The 15914-nt window shown below is 29.9% G+C and overlaps 1 protein-coding gene across 9 annotated transcripts in view; it reads left to right on the top strand.

Moving 5' to 3' along the window:
• The window catches only part of LOC141457037 (uncharacterized), a 172986-nt gene extending 158494 nt beyond the window's left edge, over window positions 1–14492 (top strand). For 7 of the 9 annotated variants that reach the window (XM_074133546.1, XM_074133544.1, XM_074133545.1 and 4 more), the window contains 10 exons: window positions 4543–4723; window positions 5616–5707; window positions 5784–5896; window positions 6761–6865; window positions 6950–7839; window positions 8816–9041; window positions 9209–9454; window positions 9585–9767; window positions 10320–10415; window positions 10733–14492. In XM_074133546.1, coding sequence (XP_073989647.1) covers window positions 4543–4723; window positions 5616–5707; window positions 5784–5896; window positions 6761–6865; window positions 6950–7839; window positions 8816–9041; window positions 9209–9454; window positions 9585–9767; window positions 10320–10415; window positions 10733–10774 — 2174 coding nt within the window. In that variant the 3' untranslated portion in view covers window positions 10775–14492. Of the gene's footprint in view, window positions 1–3616; window positions 3830–4542; window positions 4724–5615; window positions 5708–5783; window positions 5897–6760; window positions 6866–6949; window positions 7840–8815; window positions 9042–9208; window positions 9455–9584; window positions 9768–10319; window positions 10416–10732 lie in introns of those variants that run through there. The other 2 variants (XM_074133542.1, XM_074133543.1) reach the window with 2 other exon arrangements.
• Window positions 14493–15914: the final 1422 nt, after the last annotated feature.

The raw sequence follows: 15914 nt of genomic DNA, 5'->3' as shown, positions 1-15914 counted from the left end.
TCTGTTCCCCAAAATCAAATCTGCATTAAAAAGAACACGATTTCAGTCCCAGTTGATGCTGTGAAAGAAAAAGCGGCACGCGTCATGCAGGAGCTGACAGAAAAAGACTTCCAGCACTGTTTCGAACAATGGTAAATTCGCATGGAGCGTTGGTAGGGATTGAGGAGGGGTGTATATTGAAGGTGATAATAACTAAATATGTATAAATTTAAAATAAAATGTTTTACAGCAATAGACTCGTTATTTAATAGCCACACCTCGTACATGGTTCGGGATACGCTGAATACCAAATCTGATGTAAAATACTCGGAAGTTTTTTTGTTTTTGCTTTTTTTACTACAAACAGCTGAAATTTGAGAAAAACTCGAAGCAGTACTGAATTCCTAGAGAAGGGATTAGTTCATTGATTAGTGTATTTGAAATTCTAACGCGGAGATTCCAGAATCGAATCCATCTTGCTGGCCTTTAGATTTGTTTTCTTCCTAGAAGCTTCTTCTTCTCTTCCGATGATAGATAGTGCTATCTGTAAAGAGAGAACATTGTCCGGAGGCGGACAATGTACTGGAAAAAGTTCCAAGCGCCAAGACCTCACCTTAAATTAAAAATAACAAAAATGTAATCCTCCATGAAACTTCGCTGAACAGGTTATGATTTTCTGATAAAATACGAATCTAGATAATATTAGGAAAATGAAAATTTTGACATGAAGACGGGTAATTCTAATATTATGCCGAGAGGAGCTCATTAAGTGCGAAGAAAATGAATTGTTCGCTAAATGAGCATGAATGTAAAAACCTCGTTATTCCACTTTCTAGAATCCCTTTCATTAGTTCACAAGCTTCATATGCATATCAGAACATTTATAATTACCCACGTTTCCATTTCCTAAATATTATATAAATATACAGGAAATAATAATAATAATAATAATAAAATCATAATAATTCATTTCCTAGCAGCTCTTGTTGTGAATTAAAAATTCATAACTATTTAATGAATAAAAACTTTAACATATTCTACACTCTGCAATTATTATACTTAAAAATATATATATATAATTCTCCACTTTCCTTTCTCTCTAATAGCCTCGCTTCCATTGTCATAGCCTTATTTCGATAGCGCTGTTTGATGGTTGGTTGATAAGCTATCGTAGAGAATAGCCTAGGTAAAAAATAAAAATAAAATTACAAAAATTAATTAAAAGACAGTCTTAGCTCTCTAGACCTGTTTCTCATTGGTAGCCTTTGGCATTTTCTTCTTTTGAAATTAGGCCGCCCCCGATGTGAACTTGGACGAAACACCAAAAAGAAAACTGCTCAAATATCGTACGTGTGTGTCTGCCTTGAACGAGCCAGTTCATTTACAAAATGTCTTGTTATTTTGAAGTTTACACTTCTTTGCTGATCGATTGATTATATAGTCATTTAAAAAAGAATAAATTAATTTAAATGACAGAGAACTGCAGTAAGGATGAAATCCTGTTAAATAAATGTCCTAGATTCTCTTCTTTTTTCTTATTTACCCACATCAATTCGTCCTTGTAGCAATATAATCCTACTGTTTCTAAAAAATCACAAAAGTCATAAATTTAAATTTTTTCTAATTTAAATTATTTAAATGTCAATAAATTTAAATTATTTAAATGTCAATAAATTTTAATTTTTACTACGAAAGGCTTTAAGGTTCTTTGTTATCCAATTTTTTATTGTGATTTGTTAGAGAATATTTAACCGAAAGTAGTCATCAAGCGAAGAAATGTTTGAAAAGTAAAGTGAAACTCAAGAACTGGTGTGATTTAGAGGAAAAGAAACATTTACAACTAAGCCCATGCTCGATATTTCTGAAGCTTTAGAAGGCTTTAAGATATATGCATCTAGAAATAGCACACACTTGAATGTTTTAACGCAAGTGTCTTTAACACTAAACCTACCGACATTTATGCATAACTATTCCTACCATTACCGGTCAAATTACCGCACTTTAAAATCACTTAAATTTCTTATTTTAGAATGAAGATAATAATTAGTTAACAATGAAAAAGCATAGTTTCTTTTGTTTAAAAATAAATCTCGTAGATTTTACACTTTTTTGCATCATTTTTTATAATTACAGTCTTCTCAATTGCAAATTTCCCGCATACTTACTTTTTACATTTTAGACAGCATTTTTTAGTCTTATTGCCTTTGCAGTATCTTATTTGGCTATTTTCCGACCATTTGTTCTTGTACTAGTATTTGTCATGCTTTTGCAATGGTAACACAAATTTTGCCTTGAAATTTCACTTCCGGTAGTTTTTGATACAAAATCCATGCATTTATCCCGGGGCTAAGTCTAGGATATTGAAAACTATTTGTTGAGGCCATCTCCGAAATTTTCTACGGTTATATTTCTTCCACGAGCTGTATACATTTCAGCTAATTTCAGAGCGACAAACTCCCCAAGCGGAACTGAAGGTTTCTCTGCTTTCACGTTTTTCCAAAAATGAAAAGCCTTTTATTGCATCGAACGCTAGCCAAGATTTGATACCAAATTTATCCGGTTTATTTGGCATGTACCGAGTAAATGTACATCTTGACTTTGTTGGGAACAAACGTCCTTGGAAGAGATATATGCTCTTGGTTAGAACAGTTTTGACTGTTCTCAACGAATTTGTTCCAAAATTTAGAAATCAAAGCAAATTTATCGGTTTGTAAGAGATGATTTCTTTGATCCACTCGAATAAACCTCGAAAATTTCCGTCTATACATTTCTGCTCACAATGTTTGAGAAGAATGCTCGTCCCTATTTTTGTTCCAGTGAAAAGGGCAAAATCGTACATTTTTCGCCTCATATGCACCACATGCAAACAATAATCCGATAATCAAATTGAGTTTTTGAGAGAATTCTGTTACAAAAATAAATAAATAAAATAAAATATTAAAATAAGTAAATAAAATGAAAATATTCAGCCGGTCAAATGACCAGTCGCGGCAGTTAAGACGGACTACAAATTTTTCTCAAAAATCAAATATTAGGAAAAGAAGTGAATATTATAAAAACAATTGTATACACATTTTAGGAAAAGCCGTGAAGTTTAATGGCGGTATGATGACGCTGTAATTAGAAAATTTAAATCAAATTTAAAAAACAGTCAATTGACCGGTCGTGGTAGGTTTAGTGTTAAAAAGTAACTTAGTAAATACTCTGACATTAGAAGATTGAAGGAAAATGTTGGTAATTATAGAATTCATTGCGTTACCTTTTCCTCTCTTTAGCTTTTGAGCGATTTTCTATCTAGAGTGAGGTAAATTGTCTTGATGGTTGATGTGTCAATAATATTGAGAAAATTACGTCGTATCTGTTTTTATTTTACTTAACATTATACTTGTAATTTTTTTATCGAAATCAAAGATGCTATTTTTATTGAGTATTTCATAGATAAAGTGTGAAAAATATATACGTATAAAATATACATCAGTATATTTTTATATACATAAAAAAAAATACGGATTTAGAATAAATCAATGTCGATGTATCGATAATGTAGGCCGAGTTAACTTTGAATATGGATGTTGGTTGGGTACATACTGGGGAGGTTACTGCGAAGACTACTCCGGTTACCCATTAACAAATAAGCGAATGACCAGGTTAATTTAAGTTTGTTAGTTGTTACATATATATAAAGAAAACACAATATTCTAAATAATATGAGTAATGAAAATCATCAAATGGTGAAAAAAGAAAAAATTAACGATGTACGCACTACCAAACTGGGGCACCAGTTTTTATCCAAAAGTTTTTGCTACCGGTATAAAATTGGATACTTTTTTTTTCTACCAGATTCTAGATAGTAAGGATTTAATCTATTTCTTAGCAAGTATTCGTTATGTTCTTCGTACGATGTTTTATTTAAAAGATGCTTTCATTATGCAAAATATCGTCTTCAATAATTATCAAAGACTTTGACATTTTGCAATGCAGTTGTAATGATTTCATACGTCATACTTGTTTTTTTGTAATACTTCACTGAAGACAAGACTTTTTTAGAGTCCAGGATTGTATGGAGTTATAATAAAACTGCTAATGTGTTTTTTTAGTAATAAATTATATTTCTCTAAAGAAGTTATTTTCAAATTACAATATTTCAGCTAATTTGATAACATAATGCTTACATAGTTACACTTACGCTAAGTAGATGCTCTCTTATAGTTGAATAGCATTTATTTCTTTTAAAAACTGTTATTTAAAAGGTTTTGAAGCAACATCGTTAAATAAATTTCTAATATTGTTCTCGAAATTTGTAATTTCATTCAGATTTTTGAGAGGCAGTCAACTTCCAATAATTTTATTTTCGGGTCACCATCCAGCCTTACCTAAAAGAATTCTTAGTATTGTGAGATGAATTTTTGAAAGCTTGTAAGCGAGGGACTGATTCAAATTATTTCTGTCCTAGTAAAATAAAGTTAGACTTGCATTCTTTCTATATCAGCGTATCTTAGGATTCATGATGTTGTTTTTTGCTTTATTAAATTAGTATAGTGATTTTTTTTTTATTATTTTCAGTGGTGCAAATTGATTCCTGTCTCTTTAACCGAGTGAAGCAGAATAAACAATTCTTGGAAATGCGAATGAAAGGAAATGTATCAGCAGAACCAAAGACTCTCAACGGCGTTAATGGTACCAGGGAAGAGATCCGCATTCTAACATCTCACATCAAAGGAAATAATATAGTGGCTGATGAAAAGTAAGTAAATATTGTATTTGGATGTCTAATTTTTTTAAGTTTTCCAACATTTAGAAGTAAGTTCTCTCCCCTTTTCTTGTATTGTGCTTTACGATTGGTGTCTAAAATTTGATCACAGTATAAGAGTAAAACTAAGTTAGTTTCTGTAACTCAACCAACCCGCATAGCCACGCCCTGAAGAGGACAATATATTTGTCGAAACGTTGGCAAAGAGACGAGTTGTTTTATTTGACCGATTCCTCGAAAATCTTCCATCCTAAGTTTTTTATTCATTTCAATTAAAACTAACAGTGTAACCCAGTTACAAAAAATTTAAATACAAAAGTAGAAGACACAAAACAATTTAATTGTCTTCTCGACTACATATGTATATTAATAAGAACTTTCAGCTGTCCAACTCTAATGAATCTTTATATACATTATTCTCTTTTCTAAAAATTAGGCGTACGTTTAAAATCGTTTTAATTCCGTTGGGATTGCCACTGCGCTTCAAAGGGTTTGATGTAACACCCTGTACTCAATGTACCTGTACAGTTCTATGTTTCAAATTCGAATCGCCTCTTGTACTTGTGGGAGTAATATCTCCTTAAACTTATGCGACTAATAAGATCTCCCGTTCCTGACCTGCAGTTTTCTGCATCACTGCATATTTTGCTAAGGTTTAAAGGGCTTGGTCTTTTAAGAATAACATGGAAACCTTTCTGATCCAAACAGGGTGTCGTCTTATACACCTTTGTTCTGTACGCCTGGGCCTGGTATGAGTACCAACACTCATCATAATCCTCCATCTAGGCTTGATTATTCACCGGCTCTTCGTTTCCTTTTTTCTTGAAGCCGTCAAAGAATGTGGTTACATTTTTATTTATTTAAAATATCATTTATCATTTTTCAGAGAGAGGACAAATGCTAAAAATATCGAAGAAAATGATAAAATTACAGAAGCTTTACAAAACCTACGGCTTGAACCGGCTACACATTCGTCAGGTACCTAAAAATCTGTTTGGTGTTAAGAAAACATATGTTTCTTAAATTAGAATCTAATGATGATTATATATATCAGATGAAAGTGAATACGAAGATGAGGAGATCAGCGCCGATATGGTGGCTAAATGCCCCACCAGGACCAAAGATAAACTAAAGGAAAACAACAAAGCCAAAGCTAGTCCTTACCCGGTAAGTAAAGATTAGAAGGGTAACAAATCAGATGGACGTCATTCAAGATGTCCAGATCTTCCTTACGTTAAGAATGTTTCTGCAATTATTCTCTTCCAGTACATATCACCTTTATCAAGCCTGAGTGGCTATTGAGCATGGGTGAGACAAATAACTTTGCGTTTTTATTATGAAATAATCTAATCAAAAGTTTGCTTCTATAAACACAAAATATTGGTCCATTTCCAACTGCCAATTAGATTAGCAGGGCGCAGCCAAAAGAGGCTTATTGTGCCATAATTGTTTATTAAAGGTCCAGTTTTACAGTAAATTTTGTCAGTAAAAGGTTATGTTTATAACCTTAAATTCGAAGTAGGGTGAGTAGGGTTTGGTTTTATTACCAAAAATTGGAGTGAAACGTAGAAATTGACAACTGAAAAGAGTGGGAACTAGAAGTGTCACAACGTACCACAATGATTTTATTTAAAAATGGTTGGTAGTAATGTAAATAATTGATTTTTTTTTTAAAGCCCAATTATCTTTGGTCATTTTGATGCTCAAAGACCGCTCAACAGACGCCTACCCTTCCTGGCAATGCTATTACATTACAAACTCTCATCTTATTGGAAATCGGGATAAAGAAGCTTCTAAAATAAATACAAAAAATGTGGGCTAGACTCGGACACAGGTTCAGCCTTCACGTCCTGTTGCATTTGTCCTAAGTTTTAGTGTAAGTAAACTTAGTAGAGCGACAATTAAAGGCCTGAAATTGCTGTTCAGGCAATGTTCTGTGTTTAAGAAAGTTGAAAGGTTGAATCATAGTAATTATTTATTGTTTGCTTTTATTTAATTAGCTATTTCATTAACAATTTTGTTTTTTAATAGAGTTACCAAATTCAACAGAGTTTCCACTCAGAAAGTACACACACCGGAGGTTATGTTACGATAGATAAGAGCTTCGACTTTGTACCAAATATCCAAACAAATGATGTATGTAGTAAATTTTCTTGGGCGTCATTAACTAATTATATTAGATTTTTATTTTCTTAATAACTTTTATTTTGTTTGCTTCAGTATATACCAGAATCAGTAGTAGAACACTCCAATCAGACAGAAACACTTAGTACAGATGACATTGATTTATTTGTGAAAGGATTATTACCAGAAGAATTTTTAAAGGTTGATGAAGCAGTTAAATTATGCGAGCCATCTGATACTACAGTAAATGAGCCCTGCAGTAGTCCACACGATTCCGGATGTGGAACATTATCACCTGCCAGTGTACCATCTCCGTACGCACTGCACTCTCCAAATCCCAATATTCCACCTCCTAAATATGATAGTAGCCTGTCATCGGTTGAATCTGATTCATCGTATCTACCTTGGGACTTTGAATATGCTTATCCAAACGAGACGAACTGTCAGTTTAGTCAGGATACAACCAGTTGGGTTATTCCGCATTCACAATCACAAGCAAAGGTGAAATATAGTGTGTCGTTACCACTACAAACTGCTAGTAAAGAAAGAAACAATATTGTACAAAACATTACAAAGGTGTCAAGCCAATCGCACAAGAATGGCATTGCGAATGATTTTGGATGTAATATATTAGAAGCTGCTCCAGTTCACAGTTTGGTATTGAATCGTTCTAAAAATATTACCCAAACAACACCACCAGAAATTTTCAGCAATGTAGTGCAACCTTCGGGAGAACCAGTAACCAGCTTAAGATTGAAGATAGCTGAAGAGCCAAAACAGTATACACAGTTAATGCCAGTGAATCGTTACAGAAATTTACAAAGTATTCGTCCTGGAGGTGTTTCAGTTTCAGAAGTAGATCTAGGTACTACAGGTGTAGATCGACTACGGAAAATGTGCACTCCAAGGCTTATAGAAGTCGAATGGACTAAAATTTGTTTAGAAAAAGAAAGTGAAATTAATGCAGTTAATGACCAAAGTCGAACGTAAGTAAATTTTAACCTTTTTATTTTTGTTTTTATTATATTTTTTTAATTTAAGGCGTGACAACATAAGTGTTCACTCGTTACCGGACAGTGAGCTGTAAGAAGCTCGTTGTAAGAGAAAAGCGTGGGAATCCAGTACGCTGATTACTTAGCTAATCCCTTCTTTTTGTCTATTTATTCGTGAAATACTGGCTGCCTGAACTATTACTGTACAAACTGTATGTAGAAGCAAATGTACGTTAAAGGGTTCTTTAAAACTAGATGGTTTAGTTTAATCTATAGCTTATGTTTGATCGGTATATAGAAATAAAACCTATTTCACTGTGGCTTTGAAGAACGGTTAGGGGAATGGAAAGGCTGTGGACTGAGTGCAGCTTTCTGGAGTATCAGCTGTGAAAGTTTCATCAGCTGTTGTGGAAATTTCATTTCAGCTGTAGGCACCATGCCGGCTGTTCTCAAAAGATGGTTTGTGGATGAGTCGGATTCGTCTAACGTTTTTGGTCATGGTACGAATATCTGCAGATAACAGATTACTTACAAATTATTTCGTCACAATTTCTTAAATTATTAAAACAAATTTCAAGGATTTGTGATGAAAATATTATCTAGTTTGATTTTAATTCCAGTTAAGTCAATTAAATTAGTTATCTTTAATAGTTTGTTATAAATTTAGAATGATAAACAACATATCTTATTTAATTTTGTTTTATTACAGGGTACCGTTTTCATTGATATTAGTTTATTAAGGTTTTTTAAAATTTGTTGATATTTTTTACAAACTAATTTTTAACTACTCTTAGGGCTTTTTGATTATTCGAAGTTTATTTATTTAGTTGTAATTTTTCTTTTCTTATAAGCCTCTTTTTTTAAGGATAGCTTCGAATTGAAAAAAACTTGTTTTCTTCCTGATTTTTTATTGAATTGAACTTAATAAATAATTTATAAATTTGATTAATAAGTTGTATTTATTTTACAGAAAATTAATGCAAACGCTGCAAGAAAGACCATCAAAACAATTTTTAGAAAAAATCTTTTCAAGAGTTCAACGAATCAAAAAAGATGAACGTAAAGAATTACTACAAAAAAGAGATAAAAGGGGACACACAGCTCTTTATATGGCGGCGCTCTTACAAAAAGATCTGCCTGTACTAGCCAGATATATTGCTGACAGTTATGTTGAATTAAACTTATCTCCGAATGAGGTAATTATAAATTTCTTAATTAAAATTATTGATGAGCGTTTGAATAATCCAGATTTCATTCGTTGCATTTTGAGAGTTGTTCAGATCTGTTTTTCTTTACATCCTAAGTATGCCCCATATTTGAAAAATATGATTATTATTTTATGATTATACATTTGATTATTCAGATATATGGAAGTGAGGGAAACAGTTTACTGCATATAATCGCCGGTCTGGGAGACAGTTATGCTCAAGTACTTGCCGATCTTCTACATGTTAATGGTAAAAATGGTGAAAAAGCTTTTGATGTTAATCGAAGAAATAATTTATCATTAACCGCATTACATATTGCCGCTACTTCTCACTCACCAAACAAATCCACTCTAACAATTGCCCAACTCCTTGTGAAGAATGGTGCGACGATCAAGCTCCAGGTACAAAAGACATTACATCTATTTTTGAAGTATCGATGTTCTCTACAAAAAATATTAAAAAAAATAGCTAAGATGGATTTTAAATGTAATTTAGATGATTTGCCAGTTATTAGTAATAATTTTATTATAGAATGAAGAAGGAAGGACCGCCTTACATCTGGCCATCCAGTACAGCTGCGATTCAGTGTTTATTAAAGCTCTTCTACAAAGCCCACATTCAAGTTCTTACGTGAACATACCTGACCATGAAGGCAATACACCTTTGCATATTTGCGCAGCCAGAAATGACGTATTATTCGACAAACAGAAAGAGGTATGATTTTATGCATCTGTCTACATTCTTTATCTTCTCTTGCTTCTCGTTAGAAGAACGTAGTGTAATTGGATAGATCTTCTATTTTGTATTTTCAAAATATCCGTTGGTAAGCTCCGTGAGTTCTAAGAAGTAGTTTTTATAAATTGGTAAATGTCTACTGTAATTGAAAAATGAAAAGTCGCATATAGTACAAATTTGATATTTCACTTAGATACTACTAAGAAACACGACATAAGGATCTGGTTAAATCTTACTGGTACGAATTAACAATTTACTGAATAGTGGTTTAATGAGATTCATTAGAAACCAGCTCCATTTTCTTTTTAACTTGGTGCATGTAGTGATTCTAGAACTCCCATCTTGAGTGCTATTAAGGTGAAATGTTCTGTATTACCTACCTTATAAGGATTAATAGTTTTAAAATTTGTAGCTTGACAAAAATTAAAAGTTATTATTATCGTAATTTTCAACTAAATAGAATTTCTGGAATTTTTAGAATAAATAGTAAATAATTTAAACTTGTTGAAATTGATTTCAAGTTTCTTTTAGGTCATTATGCAATTAATAACCAGTGGTGCGTCTCACAATACTCACAATCGAAGTGGAAAATTCGCACTATCATTGGTTGCACCGGAAAGGAAACAAGTGAGTAATTGTAGTCTAATTTTGTGGTTCAACTTACAAAAAGGTTTTTACTTCTAGGTTTATGGTTTTTTTTTTAAGTTGTTCTTCGAGTATTTCTTCTACATAAGTGTTGCTACCAAATCATAACAGCCTTCCCAGTTTTATTCTTGCTTTTAATTAGAATGAATTAGTCTTGCTTTTAAATAGATCATGAGAAAATAGCAGTTTAAATTTTATTTACTTAGTTTGCCCTACTTTTATTACGTTACTTTAATTAATTCATTATATTTTATTATCATATATTATTTATTTAATTTATTTAATTATTAATTTTCCAGGAAGTGAAGAATCTTTTGAACAGAAAACAATCTAATTTGTAAAGACGATCTGTCAAAGAAATAATAGTTTTTTGAAATAATCAAAAATAAAAATAATAAAAATTGTCCACTTTTTAATTGGACACTAGATGTCATATAAGTGGTAATTTTATGTACAAATGCATTTATAACAAGATTGAAGAAAGCAGTTGTCTGGAAAAAAAAAAAAAATATATAAAATTTAATGTTTTAATGGATTTTTAGATGCTGTTTAGCTTGGAATTTTAATTAATAGAAATAATTTTTGTATATATTTATTTTTTATTTTTAACTGAAATGATTATTTCAGTTCTTGTCACGTGGCAAGAATTTATTATGAGAATAATTTTATATAAGTAATCTTATTTCATGAAAACCAGGTTCATGAATTTAAATTTATTTAATGTGTAAGATTTTCTTTAAAAAAAATAATCATGTTCTGTTAATCTCAGTCAAAGATTATTTATATTTATTCTTTAATATATAATAAAGTATAGATGCAAACAAATTAGAATATAGTGTCTTTGATGTAACATATTAAAGTTTAAGATTTAATTATTTATATATAAAAAAAAAAGGCAAATGAAATAAATTTTTAAAAAAATTGAGTAATTGCTAATAATTTCGTGGATGTTTGGATCAATTTAGTGTTAGTTTTTTCTTGAAACATCTTTTTATTTTATTTTGTATAGTCGAATAGATTTCAAATTTTTTACTTTACATTTTTAGAATAATTACAGTATAATGTACGTTCTTAAATTAAAATTGAATTTGAAGTACCTGTTTTTTTAAAAACTATTGTTTTTTTTTTTCATCGGTTTATCTTAATTATCGGTTATGTCAATGTTATATGATTTATTTCTTTTAATTGATTTATAATTTGTAAAAATACATAATTACAAATGTATTCTTACAAAATAGTAAAGCACTAAATATAAATGATTTAGTGAAATACCAACTAAGGTCTTTCAAAAATTAAATAAATACCCAATATATTTTATTCGCTTTTAGATTTTTTTTTTTGTAGACTAACAAATTTATAAAAAAACAGATTATATATTTATATTACTTAATAACGATTGACGCTAATAATGTAATTGTTTTTATTAATTTTAAGAATTTTTATTTAGTTTTGTTTTAGATTGTTTTGTTTCCGTAAAGTTTGCTCATGTTTGTTTTGTTTTTTTAAACATATTTTCTGCCTAGAGGATTATCAATCAAGCTTGTTACATGCTCTGCAACTGTTCTTAGGAGTTTATATTGGATTTTCAGCAGAGTAATTGCTCAAGATGTCAAGATTGGCTCTAGTAAGTTTATAAAAACTAACTTGACAGATGGTAAGTCCCTTCCAAAAAAAGTCTGTCTGGATAAAAAAAAAATTGAACCCTTCTTATTCGCTTTTTATTTTATTTTTTTAAGGTTAATTTTCATAAAGAAATGATAAAAAAAAGGAACTAAATCGCTTTAATGAACTTACTAATACTTGCTCATGAGACTATTGACATATTTACTCATCAATTGCCACCTACCCTTTACAAATACTGTTTGCTTGGTACTTCTTGATGAATCCACTCTAATTAGTATCGGGCAAGTAGATCTTTGCAAGAAAACCCAAAATGATACAAGTCTAAAGACAGTTAGACCTTAAATAGCTGCAGTTTCTAAAGAGATCAATAAAAAGTAAGTCTCTTTTTGATTAGTTAACAATAATGAACACTTTTCTGATTTGAACCCACCAAATTAATAACTGTAAAAGTTCCGGTAAGCAATAAATTTTAAGTTCTTAAAGTAATAAATAAATAAAGCCGCCCCAGTCTACTGTTAAAAAAAAATGAATCAATAAAGTTTTTAAATAAGAAATATGGTAACAAGAATAATATATTTAAATAATTTTACGTTATATTGCTTTATGCAATGATTTATGTGCTAACTCAAATTTTATTCAAGGTAATTTCTTTAATATATGTATATTTCGTACAACCGACCAATTAAGTAGTTGATAAATACTCTTTAAAGTCGGCACTAATAATGCCTTTTCTAGAGACAAATGGTTAAGAAAAGTGTTAAGAATAAGTAAAAGTTATGTATTTTAAATGCATTTAGGTGAATGTAATGTTTATTATAATTGTCCATACTGTTTGTGCAGTAGAATAATAAGCAGTAAAAACCACATTAATTAGAAATTATTTTGTTAACCATATATAAGATATACAGGGGAATTTTTGTTGAAATGATGAATTTCTCATTATTATTTTCAAATTTATATAATTTATGTTATTAGAAAAAATAATGTTTTGTTTTTATAAATCTAGTCATTTGGGTTTTTTCGTTAATTTTTTATAAGTACAAGTTCATTTTATTTATAAAACTGTTATTTAAAATTATAGTAATATTTCTTGCTTAATAATATTAGTACAAATTTAAGTTTGAAAACGAATTTCCCAGTTGAAGAATCATGTTAGTTTATTTTAAATAGAGGCTGATCTTCATAAAAAATAAAGATGGCTTTGATAATTAAGCGAAATAACATTAACAAATTAGAACGTTCACCATCCTTTGAATCTTATATGGCCTAATTTTTTACCTATTTGTTAAGCCAAACTAAATTGGATTTTTTAAAATTGCATATTGAGATATTATTGTTATATTCTACAGTATTTCTTGGAGCCTAACTTTTTTGGATGAACCTAAAACTAACCTCATTAAAATGAATATTGCCTCTGATATTTAGTTCAGTTTTCTTTTTCACGATCAGATGAAAGTGTTCTACATACCCAATTTAGTTCTTTGAATTGACGGGTTTGCTTTTAGAAGTATCTCTCAAGGCCATTTCGAGTTCGACTCTAGGTAAGTGTTGCCCTAGTATCCTCTTATTTAAATTTTGAAAATAGCTCTTTAAATTTGGTAAACATTAATTGAAGAAGGTTTAGATTTATTATATCAAAGTACAGATTCATTCATCCCTGGATTGTAAGGTAATGTATTTTTTACGAAGCATTGAAATACTCCATTAAAATTGATAAAAGCATTAATTTTTACAAGCTTTGTAAATAAAACGTAAAAGTAATATGATTTGAATGGAAATTAAATTAAAAAAAAAACTTTCAGTCTCTAAATTACGGAATTCCCCTGCTTAAATTTAATTAAATAATCTTTAATGTCTTATAACAATATCTTTAATAAAATGTGGATTTACTGCGATATTTAGAGATATATTTGTTTAAAATATATATTATAAAAATCTCTATTTTTTATAACATTTAAAAAGAAAAAATAGGTAGCACAATGTTACTAGATGGAAATATTTAAATGTTGCTCATTGATGTAAAAGTGGCTGAATTTACATTGCGGCCTCTTTACTGCTTTAAAAGGAAAACTGTAAGTGATAATACAATCCTAGTTATTATTAAAAGAATATTTAAGAGTAAAGAATATAAAAGAGATATTTTTCAAATAAAACGATTAATTCTACATTGGTATAATTTGTATAATACATATATGATTTCTTAATTTTTGTTTATGCTTTGATAAATTTGAGTTCGTAACTATTTAGATTGTTTTTTGTATAATTCTGAATTGGTACAAAAGTTTAGGATAATAATCTTGGATTGTGTTTTACTTTTTCAAAAATAAATGTTCTTGGATGTTTTCTATGCTCAAAACATATTAAAGGGCTTATTTTTGATGTATAAATGTTCTATTTGTAAAAAGGAAATTTAATAAAACATATATATATTGTTTATTTAAATGTCCTATCTTTTTTCCACTTAATGGGATTTTAGTTGTAGTATTATAATCACTTTAAGTAAAATGTTTTTATAAACTTGGGGACATACTAGGACTTTAAAGAGTTTACAGATCAAGAGAGTTTTACTTCTTCTTGTCCTTTATTTAGCTTGATTCTACTCAAATTTGATAGCAATAACCTAATCACATTTTTATTATTTTAACACTGTTCGGTAGGACAGTTGTATAAAGGTTGATCGTCAAAACTGCACGAAAAAGCTTAACGTTGAAAAGCACCCAACTTTGACAATTTTTTCCACTTTTTCTATGAAATATTAAATTCTCAAATCTTCTTAATGATAGTTATAAATATGAAATTAAATAATTCAAAAAATAAAAGAGCTGCAACACTTTCAAAGAAAGTAGCATATTAACGATTTCTAGTGGCATTCGCAAGAACTATTGTTGAAGTGTAGTTTAAGCTTTTGCCGCTAGATAGCTCGAGAATGTTCATTTTCCACTTTTTTGCCCACTGAACTTATTGTATAGACTGTTAGTAAATTGACAAATTCCACTTAAGTTTTTAAACAATAATATATATTCATACCAGCCAATGATAATATTTCTAAATAAAACAAATCTTAAGATGCAAAATAGACTATAATGAACATTATTCTTTCAACAACATAGTCTTACAACTGTCAGAGCGACCATTTTCTCTCCTACATTACCTGCATTCACTTATTATTATATATTATAAAATTATACTTCAAGGTTTCATTTGAGAAATTTCTGTGAAAACAATAATTTGGCGTAGATGTGAGGAAAATGTCCTTTTAATTTGTTCTTTCACATTTCTAGCTTTTAGTTATTAATTGAAAACTTGTTAAGCTCAGCTTTAAAAAAGTTAAAAATGGCTGCGAGAGACTAGTGTGTAACAGGTTTAGTGCTACCTGGTGGTGAATATTTGAACTAACTTACCTTTTTGAGTTTTGGGATAAAGGAATAGTTTTGAAGAAATGCTAGAATAAACAGTGATTGTACCGCTTCCTGGGAGAGACAGCGTGTAACTAAAGTAGATTTGTTTTGATTTTTCTTTGTTTCTTTTAATTACTCTTTCTCAGTGTTTTTTGAAATAAGGCATTATGGCAATGCGATGGTGTAAGGTACGTTTTAATTAATGATACCGGAAGTGAGCTGAAATAAATTGTTTTCTGTTGAGAAAAATGCAAAAAATGAATCTTGCTTGTCGAGTGTGCAAAAGTACATCCAGGCTATATAGGTAAGTGAATTTTGCAGGTCGGGAGGGTGGGACGAATACTTTTTAATCGATAGTTACTTCTATTTATTTATGTTTAGAATGAAATTACTTTTGTATTTATTGCTTTTTTTCTAAAAATAAAAGACTTTATTATTATTATTATTACTTCTATTACCA

The sequence above is a fragment of the Rhodnius prolixus genome, unplaced genomic scaffold (genome assembly GCF_049639745.1).
Source record: "Rhodnius prolixus isolate KJV_2025 unplaced genomic scaffold, Rpr scaffold_10, whole genome shotgun sequence".
Classification (NCBI taxonomy): Eukaryota; Metazoa; Arthropoda; class Insecta; order Hemiptera; family Reduviidae; genus Rhodnius; species Rhodnius prolixus.
The sequence above is the reverse complement of the archived record's forward strand: the minus strand, read 5'-3'. Positions and strand labels throughout refer to the sequence as shown.